We start from the raw sequence: 24,303 nt of genomic DNA, 5'->3' as shown, positions 1-24,303 counted from the left end.
GGTATCCTTTTCAGTCACACTTCCTACATAAATAATTTTACATCAGATGTAGCTTTAGAACAAGCATTGCGTGCTGTATTTTTAGCTGTAGTCTGCTGCCGACCACATGCCATGTGGTTACTCTGTTTCTCATGTTCCCTCCAGATATGGAGACTCCTGGGTTTTTTGGTGGTTGGATGTTGGGGTTTTTGGTGTATGTGTGTTTTGTTTGCTTGGTGAGATCTGTTGTTTTTTTTTTTTCTCCTTAAAACCTTCTTGGAAATCAATTCCTTATGGAGATTTGAGAGAAAATATGTTTGAGTTTCTTCACTGGCTTTGTCTGGTCCAGGGTGGCTGTGCTCCATGAGAGTGTTGCCACAAATGTCCACACAGAAGATGAGAACGGAAAGAGTATTTCTTCAACAAATTGATGATTACACTAATGTAAAAATTAATGGCATTGAGCCCATCAAGGACAAAAAACCAACCATGGCCAGTTTGTCTTCATTTACTTTGATCCAAGGTAACTTTCCCATCCTTTTGGCTAGTATTCAGAGATATCTATGCTAGAATCCTGCATTATTTGACAAATACAGTAGGAATTTCTATTACATATTATTAAGCAAGTTTGAGTGACGTCTATACGGCTTTCTTATGTTTATTCACAAGAACGCCATGAAAATGTGTGTTGGTGAACATCTGATGCAGGTTGCAGCATGTTGTTGCTGATTTAGCATAAATGAGAGAGGAATGATATATTAGTCAGATGGGGTGATATGAGCGTCTAGTGTGAGTTGTGTTGAGCTGTAAGAAAAAAACACATTTTTTTGTTTCTATAGGGATTGGCTTTAATCCTTTGCTAAATAATGGGGATGTGTGCATTTTTCTTGCATCAGACCATTTTGGAAGTGGGGTGGAGAAGCTTAAATCAGGAGGGGAGGACAGTAAGGAAACAATTTTTTATTCTAATGTAGGTGTGTCCACACTGGGGTGGGTTATTTTGATAAATTTCCATGTGTATGACGCTCTCCTCTAGCAAATTCCTTTCCAAAATCTATTTGAAGCTTTCCTGGTTTTCATTTTGCACTGCTGCTTCTATTTCAAGTACTAATTCTGTTAATTGGTAGATATTTCATCAGCTTGGCACTTGAGAACTTTTCCATTATCTTAAATAATGAATGATTTAAACTGCCTTGAATCTTAAATTGTCCCTGCTCACCAAACCTTTGGTAGTGCTGCACTCGCTTTCTTTAGGCGGAATTTGGATCCAGGCTGATGAAGTGGCAATGAGGAAGGCCCAGGTTTTATCCCCAAGGAAGATGCTTTTCTGCTTTTCAAATCCAGAAAGTGAGGCTTAGAAGATACTGGGTGAGGAATTGCAGAGCCATGTAAGATACCACGTGTCTTGTGGCCACCACTGTAGGTCCCAGGTATTTTTTTTTTTTAAGAATCTAAATTTATGAGCTACATTGTGCAGCTGCCATTTTAAAATTTACTTTGCGTAGTTTCATGTCAAATCTACTTGCTTTCTTTGCTTTCTTGTTCCCCTTTCTGCCTGTAATCTGGATTTGCCTCCACTGCAAGGTGAGGGAGGGGTTAAGGAAAGGACTGGGGCAGACACTTGGGTGAAGATTAAGGACACTTTATGCTCAATGTCCTTTCTCTGACCTTGTGGCAGGGTCTGGGCTCCCTATAGTTTGTGTTACAGTCCTACTGTTGATTTTCTTTGTCTCTGGGCAGCACTTCAAACAGTCATATTCTCTTTTTTTTCTAAAAGGGAATTTCCCTTCCTACTGGTGTGAGGGGATGCCTGCATTTCCAGTTCTAGCAGGGCCTGTCAGCTCCATCTTTATAATCAGAATTTGTTAATGTACGAAGTGCTATTTTTACGTAAGTATGTAATGAAAAGTATTTTAAAATTAGTTCTTCTGTAAGCTCTTTGTCAGTTTCTTCTTTTCTCTCTATTTTATTCTGGGAACTTTGGTTTGTGCTTAGGGGACACAAAATGATATCAATAATGTACGTAGTAACTTGTGGAGAGTGCTACAGGATGCAGGAGACTTTAACAGCATTCACTTGCAATGCTCTGCAAATTTTTTTCATTTTCTACCTTGTCTGCAGCATGCACACTGCTTTCTTTCCAGTAAAAGCTGAATAGCGTAGCTGAAAGGAGAACTCGGCTGAAAGAGTAAGAAATCCAGATTTTTTGGTGTGACAAGGTCAGTGTTGTAAAACCTGCCCTTCATTTTACATAATTGCAAAGAAGCGCCAAATACCATCTGTTCTGCTGTTTCTAAGAAATATTGTAGTAGTGTGTGTTTTATGCCTGGTGGGTACCAGCTTTCCCTGCCCGGCACCCAGTAAGCAGGATATGGGGAAGGCAGGATGCTCTGTAAACTGGCACGGCTGCTGAGAAGGCAGTTTGTGAAAGCGTGCCTTAGAGAAGGCAGAGTAGCAAGGAGAACCAACAGGAATCCTTAGAAAATCTGCAAGGGTCAAGTAACATCCATGCAGTGACCAACAGAAGTTAATGCTCCTATTTCTGTACCTGGACTTTCTATGATCATAAAGCCATACTGTTTAAAGACTGTGATGGCGAAGCTAAATGAGGAGAACCCAAGTTCACCTGAACATCGTGGTTTTATGGTGAACTGTTTTATACAAGATGCCTGGGGAGCACCTCAGATCTGTTTAAGTGCTGGCATCCAGTAACACATTCTACCCACCTTTGATGCATTCACTTTTTTTCACTGCATTGTTGTAATGCCTCCAAACTCCAACTGAGATCAAGGGTCCAGAGTGCTTAGCACTGTAGCGATGCCTAAGCAGAAAATCCCTGCCTCTTAGCTTACAATTTAAATGGGCAAGCTGACAAAGGGCAAGAGAGAAGATGGATTGACAAAGATGAAGCAATTTGCTCAGCATCACACAAAAGGACTAAAGCAGAAGTAGAAATAGGACCTCAAATCTGCTAGTTCAGGCTGCCTCTCACTGATCTGCTTTGAGTTCAACATTTTTTTTCCCTACCTTAAGTCCTGAAATTACTATACTCTCTCATATTCTCTACAGGAATATGAGTTGCAGCAAGCCTGATACTTTAACATAAATATACTGTCAGTATCAAACTGGGGGAGAACTGCATGTAGAAGATAGAAAGCTGTTGTAAAAAGATATCCATGTTAAGTGCCCAGAACTGTGAATGGGACCTTGCCTGTATCACTCTACTTCCTATAACATCTTCTAGTGGGTGTTGTGTTTTCTATAGGTGCTGGGAATGATTCACACTTGCCATTTCTGGTATTGCTGCTATGCTGAAGGGACAGTGATTCTTCAGGTTGTCTTCTGTCACCTGCTGACTTCTGGTTATTGTTACCTAAAGCAAGAGCCTTCCTTAAGTTTCACTGTAGAGAACCTGTTCCTCTTGAGATGAACACCTGAATTTCATGTGAATACAGAAGCAGAACTTTAAGTAACATTCATCCCTGGACTTGAGAGGGAGAATGTTGTCTGTACTGCTTTGGGAGACTAACAATTTCTTGCACTCCCTGGGGCATCTCTGCACTGCCTGGAAATACTTAGAGATGTAGCTGTGTTATGGAAGGAAAAGAGAATTTTCTCTGTAACTAAACTTCTCTTATGTTATTTACTTTGGTAAGTTGCAGTCACGTTACAAGAACAAAAAGTTTTGCTTGTTCAGCGGGTCACCTCAGGACGGTGACAATAGATGGCTCTGATGCAGCTGGTACAGAGGGGATTGGGAGACTGATCTGGTTTTTAGTAATTTCCTTGTGTATGTTTTGACTTAATAAGTTTTGATGCTTTAGCACTTACTGCCGTGCCTCCTGTTGGCATTATCCAGCTGGACTTGAGCTGTAATAGTACTTTCATGCTGTGGTCTTAACACAGTCCTCACTCCCCATGCTTTTCATACTGCCTAGCTGGTTTTTCTTCCCCCTGTAATTATCATAGCCAGTAGTAATGTGCTTTCTGGGATTTCTACAATACATCATGTCCCATTAATAGACCAACGCTGTTTTAAATTTAGATTGTACTCTAATTAAATTCTGATCCGCAGAGGGTTCTGTTTCCTCCTGTGTCAGTGCTACTTGCACCTCTAATATAGGAGAGTGATCGTTTTCTGTATGACTTGGGTGACTCTCCTTTCATATTGAACTTTTTACTTGTCTGTTAACATTTTCTGCCCCTTTTCTTGTTTCTGTAACTCAATGGAAATCTATATGAACTTCAGATGAGACTGTCTTCCTTAGAGAGAAGTTTCCCTGCAGTATCCGTATAGCCTCTGTTTCTCTGCAACTTATAGGATGCATTAAAAATAAAACCTGAAGTTTTGGAGCAGTTCCTCAGATGGTGTGAATTTCCACTTCTCCCAGTTAAAGATTCCCTGTTGTGACTGGGTACAGGGATTCCTCTGGGTTGTCGGTGGTCTAAGCATTGTATTCATGCACTGGTAGGACATCCTATTTTAGCTCTAGCTTGAGGAAAAGCTTGTGCAGAACCTAAATTGTCCTAGAAGAAGATGAAAGGAATCACACATTTGTAAATCAGGTAATGGTTGTGCTTCCATGAAGTGGAAGATTGGTGAGCCAAATGCTGAACAGATCCGTGTTTGGAGTCTGTCCATACTGGAATTAAAGATCAGGTGAGGCAGAAGCTTTGCTGTTTTGAGTCTGTTTGTGCAGTGGCTGCTTGATTCTGGGCTGTATGGTGTGATTAGGAACGTGGCTCTGGGTGTAAGTTGAACGTGGCCATTTCTGCTCTCAAAGACAGGCTAGTCTGTACGTGTGCTTGAGCTCTGATGTGAGGGTAGCAGGGACAAAGGCAATATTCAAGAAGAAAGCTGTGAAGACTCAGTAAGTGTGTGAAATGGGGAGGTACAACTCCATGACCTGTACTGAGGTCAAGAGCTGTTCTAGAGGTGGGCCATGGTAGCATGCAGGAGTCCAAAGCTACATGGCTGAGCCCACGCCATCGTGGTTTTTGGCTGGGACGCGCTGTCCTACAGTACTCTATGAGCTAGACTCTGTAGTGCCTCCCCATGAGTAGTAACCACCAGAGAAATAGCCTAGATAGTACCAAAGGAGAAGGATAGATGGAAAAATATATGTGGAGATAGCAGGAGGAAGGAGTAGTATTGTAATGCTGAAAGACCTGCCAGGCCCAGCTTGGACAGGATGACACTAAGATCATAGTGAAAGAGCAGAGAAATGCATGCTGAGCCTGGTTTAGTGGAGAGTGTGGTTTGGTGTGAACTGAAGATGCCTGAGGATGCCTTTGAGCAAGAGTAGAGTCAAAGAAGGTAGTGTTGGGTTGTGTTTGAGCATTGGTCCCTGCTTGTTCTTCTCCCAGTATCTGAGAGCGCAAGGTGTTCTGGCTGTTGAGTACCTCTTTGCTTTGCTTTCCTTTCCTTTCCTCTGTGTCTGAGCATGGGTGCACCTTGCCTCTCCAGTCAGCCCCAGTTTCCATGTGAGGGAGCCTTTCTCCTCCCCATGCACACGAGTTCCCTCTTCTTTCTTTAGCCCTTGGGGGTGCCCCTCCCATTGTACCCTTCTCCCTACCCTCTGATTCTGGTTGCAAACACACACACCTCTGATTCCTCCAAATGTGAACACACAGGGGGTTTCTATCCACCTTATCAGTGTGCCTGGGGAAGCTGCACAGTTTCTTGAGGTGGGAGAGTGCATAGAAGGCACCCCCTTGCATCCCACATCTCGTGAATATATATTCCTCCCTCTTCTCCTCTCCTTATATCAGTGTGTGGGGCACCTATGTTCTGATTTCGACGTCTGAGTGGATGGGGGTCTTCAACCCCGTCATTTCCCCTGGTGTGTAGTCATGGTCTTTAATGGTGACTTCTCTCTGCACTTTCTCGCGTGTCTGTGCATTTCTGCTGCTGCTTATACCTGCCCCCAGGGGAGCGTTACTGGCAGGGGGGACCTTGCTGGCACACTAATGTGTGAATAGTTTCTGTGCTTTTCTTCTCATCTCCTCTCTTCCCTTCTCTTTCCCTCTCTCAATGGTGTGTCCAGAAAAGGAAGTCGAGCTCCAGTGTGCATTTGATGGTGAGCACCTCCCGTAAGCTGCCTGCGATTCGTGCGTTCCGCCATTCTCATGCCATGCACGCTCGGCTTGTGCTCATCACCCTACATAGCATGTCTGTGCAGGGGGGCGGCGGCGGGGGCGGGGGGGGATCGTTGTGCACCGAAAGGTCCATGTCCTCACTAAAAGGGCCCTGTGATCGTCTGGCTCCCGGCCAGTCATACAGTTCCCATTTTGCTGGCAATGCCGTTTGACCTTGCCTGCTCCGAGCGTGAAACGAAACAAGGCAGTGGTTCTCCTGGGCTCAGCAGAGCAGGTCTGTGCCTTGCCTGGACATGGGGCTTTGTCATTCTGTTGCAGAAGTGCCAAAAAGAGGAGCAGGTGCTTTGCCTGGCGTTGGTGCCGTCATCCTTGGTGGGAGCCCTGCAGTGTAGAACAAACTGGGAGTCGCTCCAAATGTGGCAGAGAACTGATGGGGCTCCACTGTTCAGATGAAATGTGTGGGCACAGCACCGCCGGGCAGCTCAGAGCTGCCGGTCACTTCTTTTTTTAGCATACTTACTGAAAAGGTTTGTCAGAGCCTTTATAATCCAAAACTTCCTTTTGTCCTGATCTCGTTTATGTATCCCCAGCATGACCAAACACCCAGTAACTGCCTCCCCTGTCCTACTCATTCCCTTTTTTCATCCATCCAGATGTTTGACATCCATGGAATTTATCAGAAAAGTAGTCAAATCCACTCTCAAGGGAGCAAAGAGAAAATTGGCCAGTGCCATATTGTAAGGAATGGTACATAGCCCATTTGGTGATGCCTTTGTCTCTGACACCAAAATATGAACAGTAACTAAAGTAAAAAAATTAGTTATTGCTTTTTCTCCTTTACACAGAAAAAGAACAGAAAATATCTTTCCCCTATTGAAGGTAGGAGCAGGAATGTTACAGTACTGAGAAAGCAGAATAATTTGTTTCTACATTACGACCTGGAAGATGTTTCTCCTCTTCCTCCTTCAACGACAGTTTAAAACTATGCAAACGCAAAAAAAGTAATCCCAAAGTACTGCCTGGAAAATCTGGTGTGAGGGACTGACTTTTCACCAGCCTTGCCTTTATGAAACTCCGGGACAGGAGTTCATTGTGCCTTTCTTGCCCTTCTTTTCTGCCCACTGCCAGCAAAACTTCAATTCCCTCTGCATGTCGTTTTAAAGCAGCTGGGATATGTAAACCGTATAGGTGTCAGCCTCGGAAAAGATGAAAGCAGTGAAGGTGGCTAAATAACCAGAGACGGCCCGTGTGTTGGTACTTATTTGCTTTTAGTTGGCTAGAAATGTGTGTCCCTGGCGATATGATCACTGGTCTGTTTTCTTTCTCTTGCACCCTCTGTGTTGTTTGTGCCTGTCTGTCTGTCCCTTGTCTAGCTCAGGAAGCGCTGCCAACTGCTGTGCCAATACTAATCGTCTTACGTAGATCTTAAGAAGGGCCTGGCACCTTTTTAGGTGATTTGGCCTCTTTTTACTGTACCGCTGTGAATTACCGAGGATCCTAGCCTGCCTGGTGACTGTGATGTTGGCTGGCAGGGAAGGAAGGCTGAGAGTTGGCTGTGGCACCTGGGGCTCCGGGAAGGGCAGGCCAGTCTTCCAGGGAAGGGCAGTTGGCTAAGTGGCCACCAGACACGACTGTGTGCGGGAAGTTCATTGTATCAGGTACCTCCATCTGAGGAAGAGCTGTGAAAAACACTTAGGCTAAGTCTTCTGCTTCTTATTTCCTTGGGACTCTGTCCTGGGGTAAAATGCGATGTGATTCTGGAGTAGTAAATGTGATACCTAGGTCATCTTCAGGCCACTGGCTGGGGAAGAGTGTGATGGATGACCTGGGTGCTCGGTGCAGCGCGGAGGGTAGGCCGTGTGCTTTGGGTGTGTGTGGATTTGCACTTTGTAAGGTGACATCCCACACCTAACAAGCTGCTGCCTACTTTTTTTCAGAGCAGCGGCGGCTTCCTGAATGTTTTGGTGGTGTTGTTTTTCTTTTTTCCCATTTGGCCTCAGTTTTAAAGCCTTCCAAAAAATCAGAAGTATTTTTGTGTAGCTTCTTTCGTGCTAACTTTATCTTCTTATCCCAGTGGACTAAGAAAAATGGGCTGTGCACTTCTCACTGGAAGAGGTTTGGAAGATAGATCTCTGCATTAGGATCCACTGTTTCTGAAGAAGTACAGGAACCTCAGTGCTGTGTGGAGGGGCGGACCCAGGCGTTGCCAGAAGTTTGGTTGTGTTTATGCCATAAAACAGCTTGGGATTCATTTTTTCAGGTTGATCTGCTCCTCTCTTAATATCCACAGCGGCCTGTCATCTCTTCCACCATTAGGCTGGAAAAAAAGAGCAAAGCTCTTGGAAGGCCGAAGTCTTAGGACAATACAGGGATATATAGGAAGAGGCAGTAAAGAGTAATTTGTGAAGTGTTTCTCCTTTCTTAGCTTTGGGGTGTGTCGTATGGTCTTTTTTTTTTCCATGGACTTTGAAAGAATTCATTCCTGCCTCTCTCTTTTACTTCCTCCCCTCTCCACCTGCCCCATCCTCTTCTTTTGTTTCTCCTCTCTCCCTCTGCAAAAGGGATAGCTAAGCCAATGCATGCTGCTTGTGAAGAAAAACTGAGGCATTATGAGGTGTGTGTGAAGTCTCAACCTCATAGGATCTGACTCTGGTTGACAGATTAAGCCTTTGGCAAACGATTTCCAGCTCAGCATTTGACTCCTGCATTCTCTGTGGTGGTTACTGGGTGAGGAAGGCCTGATGTTTTGCAGTATGAGTTTGCACTTCCCATGAACGGTGGGATGGAGAGGTCACACTGCTGTGAGCTCCCATCCGGTACCCTGATGTGTAAACCAAGGAGCTGAGTGAGGCTCCTACAGTGCTGATTTTGACATTCTCGCTGGTGTCTGGCAGCAGGAGAGCTGTATACCTGGTGTGGGAGTTACATGGCAGCATAACTGTGGACCTAGTTCTCCAACAACTGACTGGATTTGTGGGCTAGGAACTATATACTAGTGGACACAGGTTCATCTTCCTACAAACATAGACTTTGCTCATTCCTGACGTAACTGATATACGTGACTCAGTGGGACGTTTCTTTGCAGCAAGCCGGTGACTGCTTCGCTGTCGTGCTGTGTGAATGCAGGAAATGGAGATTTTATTCTTCTACCACAGCTACAAGAGAGGCTGAAGAGGGCAAAGACAGATCAACTACTGGGCACCATCCAGAGGACTTGCTACTTGGGGAACTACATGACCTTTCCCTTGTGTCTCACCCCCATCCCTTTCCATATTTTGGTCCTGAAGTCTCTTTGTTCAGGTCACAGCAGGGACACCACACACCGTACCTCACCTTTTCTCTACCTTTTCTAGGGCTGACCACACTTTTTCTTGCATCAGTAGATTCCCTGGGACTCTCAGCATCATCACATATCTAGGACTGTTCCCGCACACATTGGGACTCCTCAGACACAATTCCCATTTGACCTCCAATTTGAGACTGCACCATGACTGTTGTGTGTCTTTCACTTCTGTAGTCTCTTTCTCTTGGGAGTGCTGCCATCTCTCATTTTCTTCTTCACCAAATCCTTTTGTTGGTGCTCATTGCAGGATTCTCCCCATCCCTTTGGGCTTCTGCCTTTTTTCCCTTCTGTTTTCCTTCCTTACAGCTCTAGCAGTCCATGCACATTTGGGTTTTGGTACATCCCTTATAACATCTGTTGCCTCTGAGGGAGGGATGATGTCCAGCCACACGGGCAGCACTCCTTCTTCCTCCCTCTTCTTGGTGATGGATCCTGTGGGGAGGGGAGGGTCTGAGGAGATGGTTGGGGTTGAAGCAATACTGTCGTTTTCTTGCTGCCTCTGCTGCCCAGCAGGGGAACTAAAACCATGTTTTTCTGTCTCAGCCACAGAGCAACAACAAAACCAGTATAGTAAGCACTGCAAAAGAAACACCCCCAGTGCAGACGTCCATGGTATCTTCCCCAACCACTATTTTTTTTTTCCTGTTTGGTTTAATTTTGATTCTGTCCTCTCCCTTTCTCTCCTCTCCCCCTCTGCCCCCCCCCCCCTTCATCCCGAGTGCTGCTTGTGCTGCTCTGTTTCAGCTTGTGTTTTGGCTTTGTTCTGTCTGTGTCCCTGTGCTGCTGTGGCGCCTGCTCACAGCCTCACAGGCTTTGGGGCGGGGGTGCTGAGCGGAGCTGTGGTTGGATGTGGGGATCGCAGCTTGCCTGGACTTCCCCGTGTGCCATCCCTGTATAGTTCCGTGTGTCCTGTTCAACTGTTCCCGCTGGCTTTGGGGAGGCTGGTTTGGAAGAAGAGAGTGGCAAGCTCCATCCACTCTTTAACACCCAGGAAACGGAGGATGGACATCAGGACACCACAGAAGAAAGGGCGGGCAAAGGGTTTTTAGAGGAATCCTTTGATGGCCCATTTGGCCTGCTCAGTTGTTGATGTGGTTGATCCCCTACAGCTCGCTGACTTGCTGGACTAGCGTTTTCTGGTTTGGGCTGTGTGCAGTGGGCTTCACAGGCTGCCCTGTGCCTTACTACGTTTAACGGCACAGCTCGGTGCTTTCTGCCTCGGTATATGCTTGGAAGATCAGGCAGCAGCGTGATGGGTGACACATCACTGCAGCCTCACAGTCCCCGGTGCCCTCGCTGAGGCCACCCTATGAGAGTGACAGCAGTGGGAGGAGATGGCACAGAATCCTGAAGTCTTATCCCAGTAGCGACGGGATGAGCGCAGGAGCTCGTTAGCACCCTTAGGCCTGGTAGCTGCTCTGTGTTGTGTGTCTCTGGAGAGTTGGATTTGGCATTTTTTGGGGGGGGTTGGGAGGGGATGTGATGTTGTTTGTTGTAGGGCAAAGGGTTCTTGGGACACTTCATAATTTTCTGCTTTCCCTTCACTGGCTTTGTTCATTATGGGTTTGATACTGAGGGAGCCTTTCTAAATTATTAATTATTGTTGTTGTTATTGAAATTGGATCTCATTTTAGAGACTTTTAGAAAAATGTGCCTTTTTTTCAAAGCCCAGTTCCCTTCACAACTCCTCTCTGAGAGCCATTGAGGTGGTTTGGCTTATTCCTTTTTTATCATGGAAATTATGAATGTCCCTTTGCTAGGGTAAAATAGCCGGCAAACTTTCCAAAAAAACTGGGAGACAAAGGCCCCAGCCCGGTGTTACCCTTTCCTCCCCCTCTCCCTCTTCTGAAGCATTTTGCAGCGAGGATGCTGCTGAGGGGTCTTTACTTTATGAGCAGCTGCAGAGGGAGCTGCTCGGTTGCCGTCTGGTGTTTGTGCCAGTCTGGTTCCCTGGAGGCAAATTGGGAATTTAAGGGCAATTGCAGGGAAGCTGGGGGCTTTGTCTCCTTGCAACTGTAGCTTTTTAGTGCAGCCTCTCTCTCTTCAGGAAACCTTCTGTGCAGGAGGTGTGTGCCGCGCACGCAAGCACACGTGTGCTGTTTGGAGTTTGTGGTTTGACTTATTTTATTTTTGTGTCGGTCACCTTTTCTCCACTTGCTGGGGAGTGGAAAAAAAAAAAAAAAAAAAAAAGAGAATGCTTTGGAACTGGAGTTTAATGATTCTTCCATCCTTTCCTAGGAGCCTCAAACAACTGTTGTCCATAATGCTACAGATGGCATAAAGGTAAGGGATGGGAGTGTTGCCAGAGAAACCTCCGCTCCTCTCTTGTCGTTCTCGTCTTGGTGTGTCTTACTTTGGTTTCTACCTTCCTGACGTCTGGTTTGTAGCATGCTCCAGGATACTGCCGGCAGCAGACTGGGAGGGTTGTGTTGTATGGCTGTGGATCTCTGGAAGAGGCTGAGTAGGGACAGCTTGTCAAATATTATCATCTCTTTCCTACGGTGGTGTGTAATCACCGTTCTCTTTCATGTGTGGGGTGGAAGAGAAGATACAGGCACTTAAGCACTTTGTTTTTTCTTCTGGAAATGGAGACCTGTTTCTCTGAGGAAGCCTAGGAGCCCCTCTTTAGCTTCTTGTGGCTATTCTTCTTCCAAACAGAAGCAACTCCTGTTTGATCTCATTTGACAGAGTTCAGTAACTTCTGTCCTTGTAAAAGTTCTGGGTGGATGGCTTGAACGGCTTAAACACGCAAAAGCTGAGCAGAGATGCTGTTGTTTTGCTTAATATTTGGCCTGCTTCCATCCAAATCTTCCTTGTATCATCCTCTCCCTGCCATCCCTGCCGATGTTTTTGCGCTTTTTCCTATCTTCCTTCACAAACAAATCAAATTATTTACTCGTGCTCCCGACTGCTGATGCCTGGTAATGCTCTGTTCTGCCGTGCAGGGTTCCACAGAGAGCTGTAACACCACGACCGAAGACGAGGATCTGAAAGGTAGGTGTTTTGCCTGTAATTCCTAACACAGTTAAGTGCAGGCAGGGGATCCTGGAGATTCGATCGTTACCTTGAACTAGCTTCCCAGACTTCTGGGTCTGACTCAGTCCCCATAAATTCGCCATGACGCTGTCACTCCTGTCACAGTGGGGGCCATGCATTGGGGAACCAGCTGACTCGGCCTCTCTGGTGTATAAACACTGTTTGCCCTGAGCTAATTTGTTTTTTGTGTCAGAGTTGGAATTCTTTTCTCGCAAATATCATAATCTGTTCAGTCCATTTCTAGGCTTGGAAAATCCCTACTAGTCCCCTGAAGTTCAGAGTCTGGTTGTGTTTTTGTGCTTCCCTGTAGGTTACGGGGAGCTGAAACCTCTCTGTTACTGCTCAGTCTCCCTTCTCACCCCTTTCTGGGAATCTCTTTAGTGACACGCTTTATTTTTTTTTTCTCTTTGGGTCTATTTTTGTTTCTAAGATGAAGATCAATCTCAGCCTATTGTCTCTGAATGGAAATGATTTTTCATGTTCATATCTCATGACTGAGATATCAGCAGAATGAGAGGCTGAGAAGAGATTTCACACCTTTCGGTGACCGCATCCTAAATAGTCTGTGCTTGTAGAACTCTTTAGATGAAGGAGCTCCAAGTCCCATGTCTGCTCGTGGTGTTTGAGCAGCTGTCCCTTCCCTGACCTCCCTAAAGAAGGATGAGCAGGCATTTTCCTGAACGAGCAGGTTCGGGGATGGGTGAATGCAGTTTGCATTCTGAGGCAAACATGTTAATAGTTTGTGTTTTGAGGTATTCTCCCTGTAGTCAGAGTTAAATATCCAGGGGAAAAAAATCAATGCTGACGCTGTGGTGTAGCAGCAATGTCACCTCTGTCAGCTGGGCTAGTTCCTGATGCTTTTCCTGTGCCTTATCACAAGCTGCTGGCTTCTTTTCTGAGGAGTCACAGGGAGCAGAAACGCGTGCCAGCGAGAGAGCAAGCTCTGCAATACAGATGGTTTCAGATAAGACCTGACCTCGTTACAGGACAGTGTTCTACCTCCCACCTTTTTGCCAAAGAGTAATCTGTGTTTTAAGAACCCTGCGTTAAGGAAAGGGAACTTGGATGGTTTTTGGTAGTGTGGTAATGAGACTGATTTATCTAATCTCGGCTGGATATCCATCCAGAACAGATATTTGTCCAGAAGTTTGTCTCTTTTGGCAGCTTTTGTTCAGGAGAGTTCCCAGACTAGAGCCAGTTGAGCCAACGGGTCCTGTAAGTCAGGAATATAAATGCTGTGAGGAAAGGACAGCTAAGGCTGGAACAGAAGGTGGGGGGGAGGAGGACAGCTGGCCAGGGCTAAATCTGTGAAGAATTGTGTAGGGCTACATTGCTGCAGATCAAAACTGAGATTTTTTTTTTTTTTTTTTTTTGGCAGAGGTTAGAAAATTTTGTTATGGTTTTAACAGAAAGAGAGCATTTGAATGGTGGTTGGGAGGGAAGGAGCTTGCACAGTAATGGTTTGTGCTATGGCCAGCTCTGGTAATTTTAGTGCTTCCGTTTTAAGTGTAGCAGTGGTCACCAGTGTTCCTTTTCTGTTCCTGCCCCTCCACGTTTTTCGCTAAGCAAGCACTCAAGCAAAACTAAATAGAGCAAAAGGTTCGGGGTGCTGGAGTTCTCGGCGTTGTGCATAGCCATGACTCTGGGAAAAGGGAAGTGCTCGTGCAATTAATTCCTCTGCCAACTTCTTATTTTCAATAGACAACAGGTTACGCAGATCTGTTCTGCTGTGGTGTAGGATCCATCGGTGACAGTTGCCTCAGGGACATGTCGCTTCCACTGAGGGGGGGCTAAAGGCAGTTCTCCCCCCCCTCCCTTCCTGTGTCATTGTAAATTGCACAGCAGGTCCGTGTTTGTAGAGCTGTCTTACTTGGCTTTGCCCTGGAGGATACTCCTGCATGTTTTGTGCCCAGCATTGTGGTTTCTTTAATGTTCTCCTGTTTCCTTTCTCTTTTTTTATTTACTGAACTTGCGTGTTTTGTTTGTGTTTGTGTTTTAATTCCCTGCCATGCTAGCTCCCCCTCTCTCCACCGGGGACGGCAGCTCAGTGCTTGAAGGACGGAGGCACAGTGAGAGCAAAACACAGACTGAGTCCATGCAGTCCCAGCTTTCTCTCTGTTTCTCAGCCAGTAAGTCCAGGGGTGCAGTGCTTCACGGCATCTTTTTCCCACCCCTCCCTCCACCTTTCCCATTTCTCCTTCCCTAAGGTTTTTCTTTTCCTCAACTTCCTTACAGAACATTGATTTTTCATTTCCAGTACTCCAGAACAAAAAGAAATCATCTCCCTTCCTGCAAAATACCCTCCTTTGCACATTGAAAATTTCCAAACATTTCCTTCCCTTTTTGAAAAAAAAAAAAAAAACCCAAACCCAAACCAAAAACCAAAAAAAAAAAACCACCGGAGAACCTCATCCTAGCTAATTTCATTCCCTGGCTTTCATCTGGGCGAGAGGCGGAGATCTCTGCAGAGACACTGCTTTTTGGGGTTTCCTCGGGCAAGTCGCTGCATCTCTTCGGTGTCCTTGTGGTGAATGGGGTCAGTGGTGCGGGTCTGCTTATGGAGGGGATGGCGAGGCTGCATTCTGTCTCGCTTTTCAATGCCTTCTGAGCACCCCAGACACGGGCAGTGCTCGGGAAGTACCAAAGGAACGAAAACCAGTTTTTTACAGACTGCTTCGTGGATGCTTTGGGAGGGAGGCTGTGGCTGCTGGAAGACCCCACAGCGTTTCTGAATCCATTGTCTGGTGCTCTGAGGAAAAATCTGTGGATAATGTTGGCTCTGAGGAGCATTTCTCTGTTGTGAGCTTTACCTTGCATGTCTGTTTTGCTGGTACTGTGGTTAGTCTGCCAGCTATGGTACCGTCTGCCCGATCTCTCCTGAACTGGCTGCCTGTTCAGAGGAGCCTGTGGCTGAAAAACTCTGATGATGGATATGAAAAAAGCTAGTAGGTTGGAGGAAATCTAGGTGGGATTCCCAGCCTTTCCCCTACACAGACGTACCGTACTAGCTACCTGACTATTTAAAGCTTAAAATGGAAGGAACCTTAATGTGTTGGGAACGTCTGGTCAGTCTGGGAATGAAGGAACAGGCATGCCCTCTTCTGTCCCCTCCTGTCTGCCTTCCCTGGTTTCCTGCACGCAGTACCAGCAGTTGGGGCCTCTCTGTTACTTATTTTTGAAGTAGCTCTAAGGATGTCAAACTGCTGGTTCGTGAGGTGCAATGGGAAAGGTGTTTTGCCCAGCCAGAACGGAAGGGAAATGATCTCTTCTGAAGTCCTTTTTGCTGCGAACTGTCCATCGCTGCTTCCTTATTAACTCCTTCCTCTTGCTTGTAGCAAGGCCCTGCTTGGAAGACTGAGGAGTGCCAAAACACTTCTCTGCCAAGTGGGGCAGCATCCTCCCGCCCTGCTCCCCTCCCAGTTGAGGTTTGCAGTGATTTGGATGCCCTACTTTCTTTCCCTTTCGCTCACATCCCGTACTTGCCCTCATGCTGCTCTGTCACGACTCTGACCAGTGTTTTAGGTCATCCTCAAACTACCTCCAGCAGCATTAGTGTGATTCCTACTGTGCTCTGAGGTGGGGTGGTCCCTTCTGAGCAGTGTCCGGCCCAGCTGATGTGTGACAGAGGCAGGAGAGCGGGTAGAGTTTGCTGGGATGTAGATGTCTCTGTGTGCCCACCGGGGTTGGGGCTATGTGTGTGTTTTTTTTGTACTTCTGTGTTGGTTTTTATTTTGCTTTCTGGTTTGTTTTGGTTTTTTTGTTTGTTTGTTTGTTTATTATTTTAATGCTTACATTTGTTTTGCAGCTACACAGTCTTGTGAAGAGAAGCTTCTTGCCTGGGACAGCCCAGGGCAGACATTGGAGTTAGAGCGTGCTCGGTCGGAGCCTTTGCTAACTCCAGTAGTTCCCTTTGTACTTAACCGTGCACCGTGTAAGTTAGCAGCTGGGGAGCAGTAGTGGAGTAGTGCAACTAGTACTAGTTACCGTAGATGTCAAGCTTCCCCCCCCCCCCGTCCCCCCCGCTTCTTCTTTCCACCTCCGTGCCCCTCGCCCAGCCCGGGTCCGTCCGAGAAGGGACGGGGCGCCCCTCCGAGCCTGGTCCCGTCGGGGAGGCGATGCCGCCGGCTCCCGGGGCTGCAGGGAGCGGCGGAGGCCGCCGGAGGGAGCCGCGGTGCCGCGGGGGGGGAGCGGGGGTGCCCCCCCCCACGAACCCGGCCCGCCGGATCCCTGCCGCCTCCGCCGGCGGGGAGGGAGGAGAGCCCGGGGGTGAGCCCCTGCCCCGGGGTGCAAACCGGACCCCGCTAATAGCGCTGCCGCCCCCGCGGTGTCCCCGTCTGCAGCCTCCTGCTGGTGGCTGTGGCGGGGCTGCCTCTCGGGGCACATTTAAAAAAAGGGAGTAGAATAGCTGTGAGTGACACTTTTGTGCTGGTTTTGTCACACTCCGTGCCGGTGCATGCTTTGCCTCCCTTTTGTGCTCTTCTGCAGTGTATGTTAGGAGGCCCGTGGATTCATCAGGAGTGGCAGGCACAGGTACCTTCCCCCGTGACATCCCGAGGGCTGAATGTCTTCCTCCGTGGCATCCCGAGGGCTCTCCATCCTTCAGAAAAAAACAGATCACCTCCTGTGTGCTAGTTGTAGCTCGGGACATGTAGTGAGAGAAGAAGACGAGCACAGTCTGATGGAATGGACTTGTGTTGAAGGGCAGGGTGGATGCTGCTGCATGGTGACACTTGGGAAGGGGGTGCAAATCTCCTTGAGATGAGTCAGTACGTGGTGGCTGTGGTCTGTAGGTGTCCTGACTCATCCCAAATGGACAGCTTTTCCCATGGAGTCCAATCTTCCGGACATTGCATGCATCTGCGCGTGCTCTGCATGGGAGGGAGGTCCAACAAGTAGCCCTGCTTCCTGCAGAAGCAATTCCAGATGACTTGCTTGTAAAGACATTTTTCACAAAAGACATAGCCCACTGTGTCGTTTTGATATATTCCTTGAATACATCTTTCGACATGTGGAAATGTATACAGCCTGAGTGGCAAAACCAGCCCCCTTACTATTATGAGCCAGTTGTCCCTTATCTGAGATGTTTCTGTGGCTGGCTGGTAGTATAATTCTCTTAACCGATTTCCAGAGTGGGTGCAAACATCTTTTATAGCCAGTGAGATTATCATTTTATTGGTCCTCAGCCGCAATTACCAATGGTGGGATGAGAAGCACGTGTGGGTGAAAGTTTACAGGGGAGGGCAGTACAAGACTAGCATCTTCTGGCATTTAGAGTGGAATTAAGCTTCCCTGACTTGGACGTCTAAAGATGGTAGGTTGGATTTAAACACCGCCCCCCTAACAATAGGTATCTGAGATGCCTCCGGAGAGGCTTCCAGAAGTGCCTATTTCTTTCAGGGCCTAAAGGAGGAACAGTCAGGTGATTAGTTCCATTTTGGACACCTACATTTTAGATGCCTAAGGGCAGATAAATTCCAATTCTGGTGGTAGGAAATGTAAATTATTTGGTAACATTGAAGATAATGCTAGAGCATCTCCTAAATGCTTCTATAACGTGCAGGATTTTGTACCTACAGGGGAAGTGTGGGGAAGGCTGAAGAGATGTGAGGGTGTGCATACAGGCTTAGGCATATATGTGGTGCACATATAGTCATAGAACTGGAATTGTGCTCTTTAACAGAGCCGACTCAAACTTTGCGAGTGTTAAGGACTCTTGAAAGCTTGGGTGATGGAACATCTCTGAGGGGATGGTGCCTGGGCAATAGGCTGTGGAAGACTTAAGAGAACAGAGTGCAGAGGTGCTGGCCAGAGAGGGGCCAAATAACAGTAGGCAGCTAGGTCCCGTCTTCGTTCATCTTGAAGTCTAGAATGGCAATGCTGTCGGAGTACTGAAAAGAACTCTGCCGTAGGGATTGGCAGAAGCCGACTGCCTGAGGAACAGAGTGCGCAGTAGTACATAGCTAGGACCTGTTCATCCAACCCATCCATCCTGCTGCAGTTGTCTTTCTAGCTTGTGGAACTCATCCCTACATGTCCCTGTTGCTTGTTTGCAGCATTCATAATAGCTGAGGTATTGGTGATGGTGACAGGCAAGTTGTTGGGAGACTTTTTCCAATTGGCTTGACTTGTGTGGCGGCGATTTGTATGTGCCTGCTGTGGTGAAGGGTTTCCACATCTTAAGCTGCCAGACAAGTGCTTCACATTGACAGGTTCACTGACATTCATTGGGCAGACTCCCCAGAAGCACCTCAGGCTGTCATTCAGGAGACACCTGTGGTGCTTTAGATCTTTCTAGAACAAAAAAAAAATTGAATATTGACATCTTTATTTCCTTTCTCCCTGCATTATGGGATCACCATTCCCCTTTCATACCACTGCCCCCCTACTCTCATGTGGATGGCTGTCATTACTGCATATCTCCAGAATGCAGGGAGCAGCATCCTATGAGATCTAGACTGACGGTGCTCTGCAAACTGCTTGTAGGAAGCACCCACTTAGCTCCATGTTCTTGTTGAAGTCTTACTCACAGTTAAATTGCTCTTTCTTCTTGTTCGCAGTGCGTAAGCAAGAGATCATTAAGATAACAGAGCAGCTGATAGAAGCCATCAACAATGGAGACTTTGATGCTTATACGTAAGTACAGATGTCTTCTGATAGGTTGTTTATCAGTTTGTGTGCAAGTGATGTTCTGGCTCCTGGGCATGAAGAGTTGTTGGGCAGTCAGGAATGGTAAAAAGTTTTATGCTTTTTAGCCTCCATCAATTAGGGGTAGGGATGTGGTAGAGCTCTCTAAGTGAACGTCAAGCAGAAGTCAGGTATCAAACAGCAACAGGAACAACAAAAGGAAAACGTTCTGGCTTCGTAAGAAAAGTAGAGGGGAATGGCAGCGAGATGGCCAGAAAGAGAATAAAAGCAAAGGCAGAGACCTAGAGGCTTGTTTTATGTCAAATGCCAACTAGAACCAACTCCGTGTTGCTGCAGTAGGACTGAGTCCTCCAGGAGCCTACTCCTTGGAGTAGGGAAACAGTTGGGTGGACACAGGGTGTGAGTCAAATGCTGTACCAGCGCTTCACTGTGTAAATAGCCCTTGGGATTAAATGCAGACTGTAAACTTGAGGTGCTTTTTTTTGCAGAAAAATCTGTGATCCTGGCTTGACCTCATTTGAACCTGAAGCACTGGGGAACCTGGTCGAAGGAATGGATTTCCATAAGTTTTACTTTGAGAACTGTGAGTGGGTAGACTTGGTAACACCAACAGCTTTCTCTCTGATCTTCCTTTATGCCATATTTTGGGGGGGAAATTGCCCTTGTTTTTACTAGCGATCGGAACCAGCAAGAACTCGATTGTGCATCAGTTGTGATGCATTCATAAGAGCCAGCGTGCTTTCTCTCAAAAGCCTTTTCCAGCAACAATTCCAACTGCAACCCCTGTATGTAGGCATATGGTTTGCCTGGTGCAAATACTTTTCTAAGCATGGAGACTGCAGAAGCTTTAAAAGTTTGAGGCACCGGATTTCTTACTGATATAGAAGTGGAAAAAATGAGCATATTTTTATAAAAACAACATGTATGTGGGGTAGACATACTGAATGGTCAGCCATAAAGATAGTCATGCACAAATCAGTCACGCCTTCACTTTGAGTTTTCCCTGGATGGTTTCAGATCTCTTAACACCTAATGAACCCATTATGTGGATACAAGGGTCACCTTGTCAGCCTGGAGCAGGAAAAAGAGTTGGGAGAAATGCTATCGTTTATACTATAGTGGATTTGTCCTGGATGTCTCCACAGGATGACATAATTGAAATTTAAATCCTGAGGTGTTCAATTGGTTTTATTTTGGTGGTTAGGTCAAGGTCCTTAGTACAGGCAATTTGTAGTGCTCTGAGTTTTAACACTTCTCTGAAGCTTGTTCATATTTAATGCAGGCTGAGCTTAAAGATCTCCTGATTATTGACTCCTTTGCAAACATTCTTTAATTAAAAGAGCTTTTCCTATAACTGAAGAAACAGCAGCACTGATGTTGAAAAAGTGGCGAGTATGCTTTGCAGAAGAAATAGGAGCAAAGGAGCCAGGGGATTCTAGGCAATAAGGAGTGCACAGTTCCTAACGAGAAGAGCAGGTGGTAGGGGAAATAATTGCTTGGATTTTGCCTGGAAAATTGCAGGAGCAGTTTTTATTGTATCCCAGAATCCAGTGAAAGGTGAGTAGAATACAAAAGAGGTTGGAGGATGGGGGGGGGACTGTTCCTTCTTAGTAGTGAAATAAAGCTGATGGTTTTGCATGTTGTGCCAGTACTGTCGAAGAACAGCAAGCCCATACACACCACCATCCTGAACCCCCACGTCCACGTCATCGGTGAAGATGCTGCCTGCATCGCGTACATCCGCCTGACACAGTACATCGACGGCCAAGGCCGGCCCCGCACCACGCAGTCTGAAGAGACCCGCGTCTGGCACCGCCGGGATGGCAAGTGGCTGAATGTCCACTACCACTGCTCCGGAGCTCCTGCAGCACCTCTCCAGTGAGGATCAAATACGGGTATGGACTGTCAGGGAAGGAGTATATCAAACACACAGCCAAGGCTGCTGTATGTGGGAATTCAGTGTTCAAGGCTGCTTAGCTGGCTGTGAGAGAAGCATTTTTAGTTGTAGGCTAAAAACCACTGCTGACCAGTTGGTGTTCCTTTCTCTAAGCCCCGTCCTCTGGACTCAGTAGGATTATCTGCTGCTCCTGACCGACTGGAGTTGTGTGCCAGATGGCTGTTCCTGGGCACAGCTACCTTCGTAGCAGCAGTGCTTCCTCCCAGGAGCTCAGCTCTGTGCCCGGACATAGGGCTAATCCAGAGCAGGGAGAAAGAACATCTCACGCTCTGCACAGGTCTGCTGTTTTCCCAGCCGTTGGGGATCTACCTTTACATGCTGGTGATTTCAGAGAACTTTCTTGATGAGAATGTTGTGTTCTAGAGAGGATATTGTAAAATCTATACAGAACAATTTCTATGCCATAAGGGTAAAGATTTATTCATATAAATTTTATTACTATTCACATAAATTTCTGATTAGCACGAGCTATTTAGTGTACAATGTTGAGAAAACTCAACGGAAAAAAAAATTTAACCAAATAATAATATTGGAGGATTTAAAGTATCCCCCAACTAGCTTGCCACATTTCAGCATTGGAGGAAACTTTGATTATAAAATTTGACATGAAGAAACTATTATTGCTTGCTCCTGAAGGACAGCAGATCCATTTCCTTCTGCAGCATTTAGGCATTCTTCTTTATCGCCTTAATGGTTTATTTCGGTTAGATGTACAAAGTCTTTCTGTCTCCTTTTGTTTTATGCTGACATATGTCACCTTCATATCTAAGATCTTCAGATCTTCAAATTCCTCAAATTCTTCAAATTAGAACTTTAGATCTAAGTTTCTTAATCTTAGGACCTTTTTACTAAAGCTTTTCTATTTAAGAGCGATCACAAAAAGCACACACCTGGGAGACAAGCTTTTTTTAATGTGGTCATTTGAGGATGACCCGAGTCCTGGTCTCGTGTACTACCTGGGATGGAAGCCAGGAGCAGTTTTTATTCTGATGGGTTGTGAGGGATTCAGCCCTGCTGAAGGCAACAGAAAGGAATGTGAGCTATCACAAGCAAACTGCAGAGGTCACAGATGGAATTTGAAAAGCAAAAGCCAGTTGGGGGCACCAGAAGCAGGGAAGCTTTCCAGAGAACTGGACAATCAGCTGAATTTCCCAGGAGGAAGGCAGTGAGCAGGATAAAGCCTTTGCAGGGAAACAAAAAATAATTTACTTGCATCAGTTTTCATCACAGAGATGCTGAGGGAGACTTCTGTCCTGGATTTTGCCCAAAAAAAAGATGCAGAAGAAATTATTAAATTAAAGATCGGTGTGTCTCAGTGGCCATGCCTAGGAGTTCTGAGGAAGCTTAGGAGGGGAGAGTGTTAGCTGCTATGGAAGAGGTATGTTTCCTTGGCTTGGCTGCCAAAATGTTGCACCTCCTCCAAAAGTATGTACTGGAGGGTTTCTGAAAACTGCAGAGCAGAAACCATTTCTAAACCACAAAATGTTGGTTAAAACAATATTTTCACAAACCTATAAACTAAATTGAAATATTTGTGTGCATTTCTGGGTTCTGAAGGAGGTGTAACCATGTGCAATTACGAGTGGGGTCAGTGTGGGCAGCCCCCATCTGAACACCCTGAATCATTTTGGAGCAGCGTTGGCCCACGTGCAGTGAAGGGTAAGGATGAATAAGGAATGAGATCAATAAGAACACTTAAATAGAAATCAGAGGTTTGCCTTTTCACCTGGAAGTTTCACCAGAGTTCAGTTTGGGGTGAGTCATCTGAAAAGGAAACTGCAGCTGTAAAAGAAGTCTGAGGTTAATCAGAGGACTTCTGTGTAAGGAGAGAGTAGGAACCGAGAAGGGAGAAGACTAATAAGAGAGTTTGCTGCAAAGATTTGCAAACTAAGAAATGGTAGAAAGAAGATTTTGGCTACGCTTTCATGACAGGGCAACGCTAAACAGACATGAAAAAGCCCAAACTTAAAACTGATCAAAGTAAATCCAATAATTTGACACAAGATTAGCCAGGAGGAGCCTTTGCCAAAAGCAATCTTTAGGGCTACAGCTTTGCGAAACTGCAGAAAAGCTTATACATTTGCTTAAATATTAAAAACTTTAAGAGAAAAAATTACTGAAGACTTAAAAAAAAGAAAAACAAAAGAACCATCTTGCAGTTTCAGTTCAAGGCAGAAGCCAATTGGAAGTGAGGTAGAAACTGTTTCTTAAGATCAGCCCTTGGGAAACTTCTTCAGCTTCTGGGACATGTCGCTATTGGACAGTGGACCTAGGTCTGCTCCAATCAAGCAAGTAATTAATTTTAGCAAATAGTTAATTTTCACTGGCAAACTCAGCCACCTGGAAGGCAAAGTGTGTCCCTCTTGTCTTCAGGGCTCTCCTCATGAGCCCTGCTCTGTGTTGCATTAGGAAGGGTTTCTGCCTGCACCAAATAATTAGCCTGTAGAAAACGTGTTTTATTAATTGTGTACCGCTAACGTTTGGCTTTATTTCCTTCCATCTTCCATCCCGTTCTCACCTCTCCTTTCCGGGTGGACACTACCTCTTCCTGGCCGCAGCAACTTGTGGAGATACTCAGCTGGAGGGCAATATCTTCTTAGCAAGCAGCTCTGGAGTGCCTGAGTGACAGCAACGGTCATGTCTGTTTTGACGTTAAAAAAAAAAATAAATACAAATTACAAACAGGCAGCAGCCAAATGCACGAAACCCTGCATGCATCTGATGCTCCAGGCGCTGCCTTTCTGTTGTTTTCCATGGATCCATCGTGTCTGTTTCTGCTGTACGAAGGTGTTTTTAAATCTAAAAAAAAAAAAAAAAAAAAAGACATGTTGTTTGTATAAAATAATAAAAAACAGGAATAATGCTAAATAAATGACAGATTATCCAACGTGCCCCCTCCCCCAGGGCTAAGAAAATGGCAGCAGCTGGAACATCTTTCAGAAATGAAGTGAGGGGGAAAGCAAAAGTGAAGGAAAGAGAGAGAAAGAAAGGGAGAGCGAAAAAAAGGAGGCGGCTTGAGCAGCGGATGGCTGAACTGTGCTCCGCAAAGCCACGGTGGAAGTTAACATCGCCTTCAGGCTGTGCTGCCACTTCGGTCGGTGGGAGGCGGCGAGGAGACCCCAGAGGAGCCGGTGTGAAGACTGGGGTTCGAGAGAGAGAGGAGGCGCTTCTCTCCCCGTTGCCCGGCAGACTGACTTCAGCCTGAGTTTCTTCTTCGATTTCTGCACAGCAAGAACGCTATGGA

The 24,303-nt window shown here is 46.2% G+C and overlaps 1 protein-coding gene across 2 annotated transcripts in view; it reads left to right on the top strand.

Moving 5' to 3' along the window:
• Positions 1-24,039, top strand: part of CAMK2G (calcium/calmodulin dependent protein kinase II gamma) — a 121,528-nt gene extending 97,489 nt beyond the window's left edge. The window contains exons 14-22 of one of the 2 annotated variants that reach the window (XM_074155144.1): positions 6,027-6,059; positions 9,971-10,033; positions 11,660-11,704; positions 12,367-12,415; positions 14,473-14,586; positions 19,015-19,090; positions 19,591-19,685; positions 20,752-20,997; positions 23,618-24,039. In XM_074155144.1, the coding sequence (XP_074011245.1) occupies positions 6,027-6,059; positions 9,971-10,033; positions 11,660-11,704; positions 12,367-12,415; positions 14,473-14,586; positions 19,015-19,090; positions 19,591-19,685; positions 20,752-20,984 (708 nt within the window). In that variant the 3' untranslated portion in view covers positions 20,985-20,997; positions 23,618-24,039. Of the gene's footprint in view, positions 1-6,026; positions 6,060-9,964; positions 10,034-11,659; positions 11,705-12,366; positions 12,416-14,472; positions 14,587-19,014; positions 19,091-19,590; positions 19,686-20,751; positions 20,998-23,617 lie in introns of both variants that reach the window. The other variant, XM_074155143.1, reaches the window with a different exon arrangement.
• The last annotated feature ends 264 nt before the right edge of the window (positions 24,040-24,303 follow it).

This window comes from Numenius arquata, chromosome 10, assembly GCF_964106895.1.
Source record: "Numenius arquata chromosome 10, bNumArq3.hap1.1, whole genome shotgun sequence".
Lineage (NCBI taxonomy): Eukaryota > Metazoa > Chordata > Aves > Charadriiformes > Scolopacidae > Numenius > Numenius arquata.
Note: the sequence above shows the minus strand (reverse complement) of the source record. Positions and strands in the feature narration are given on the sequence as shown.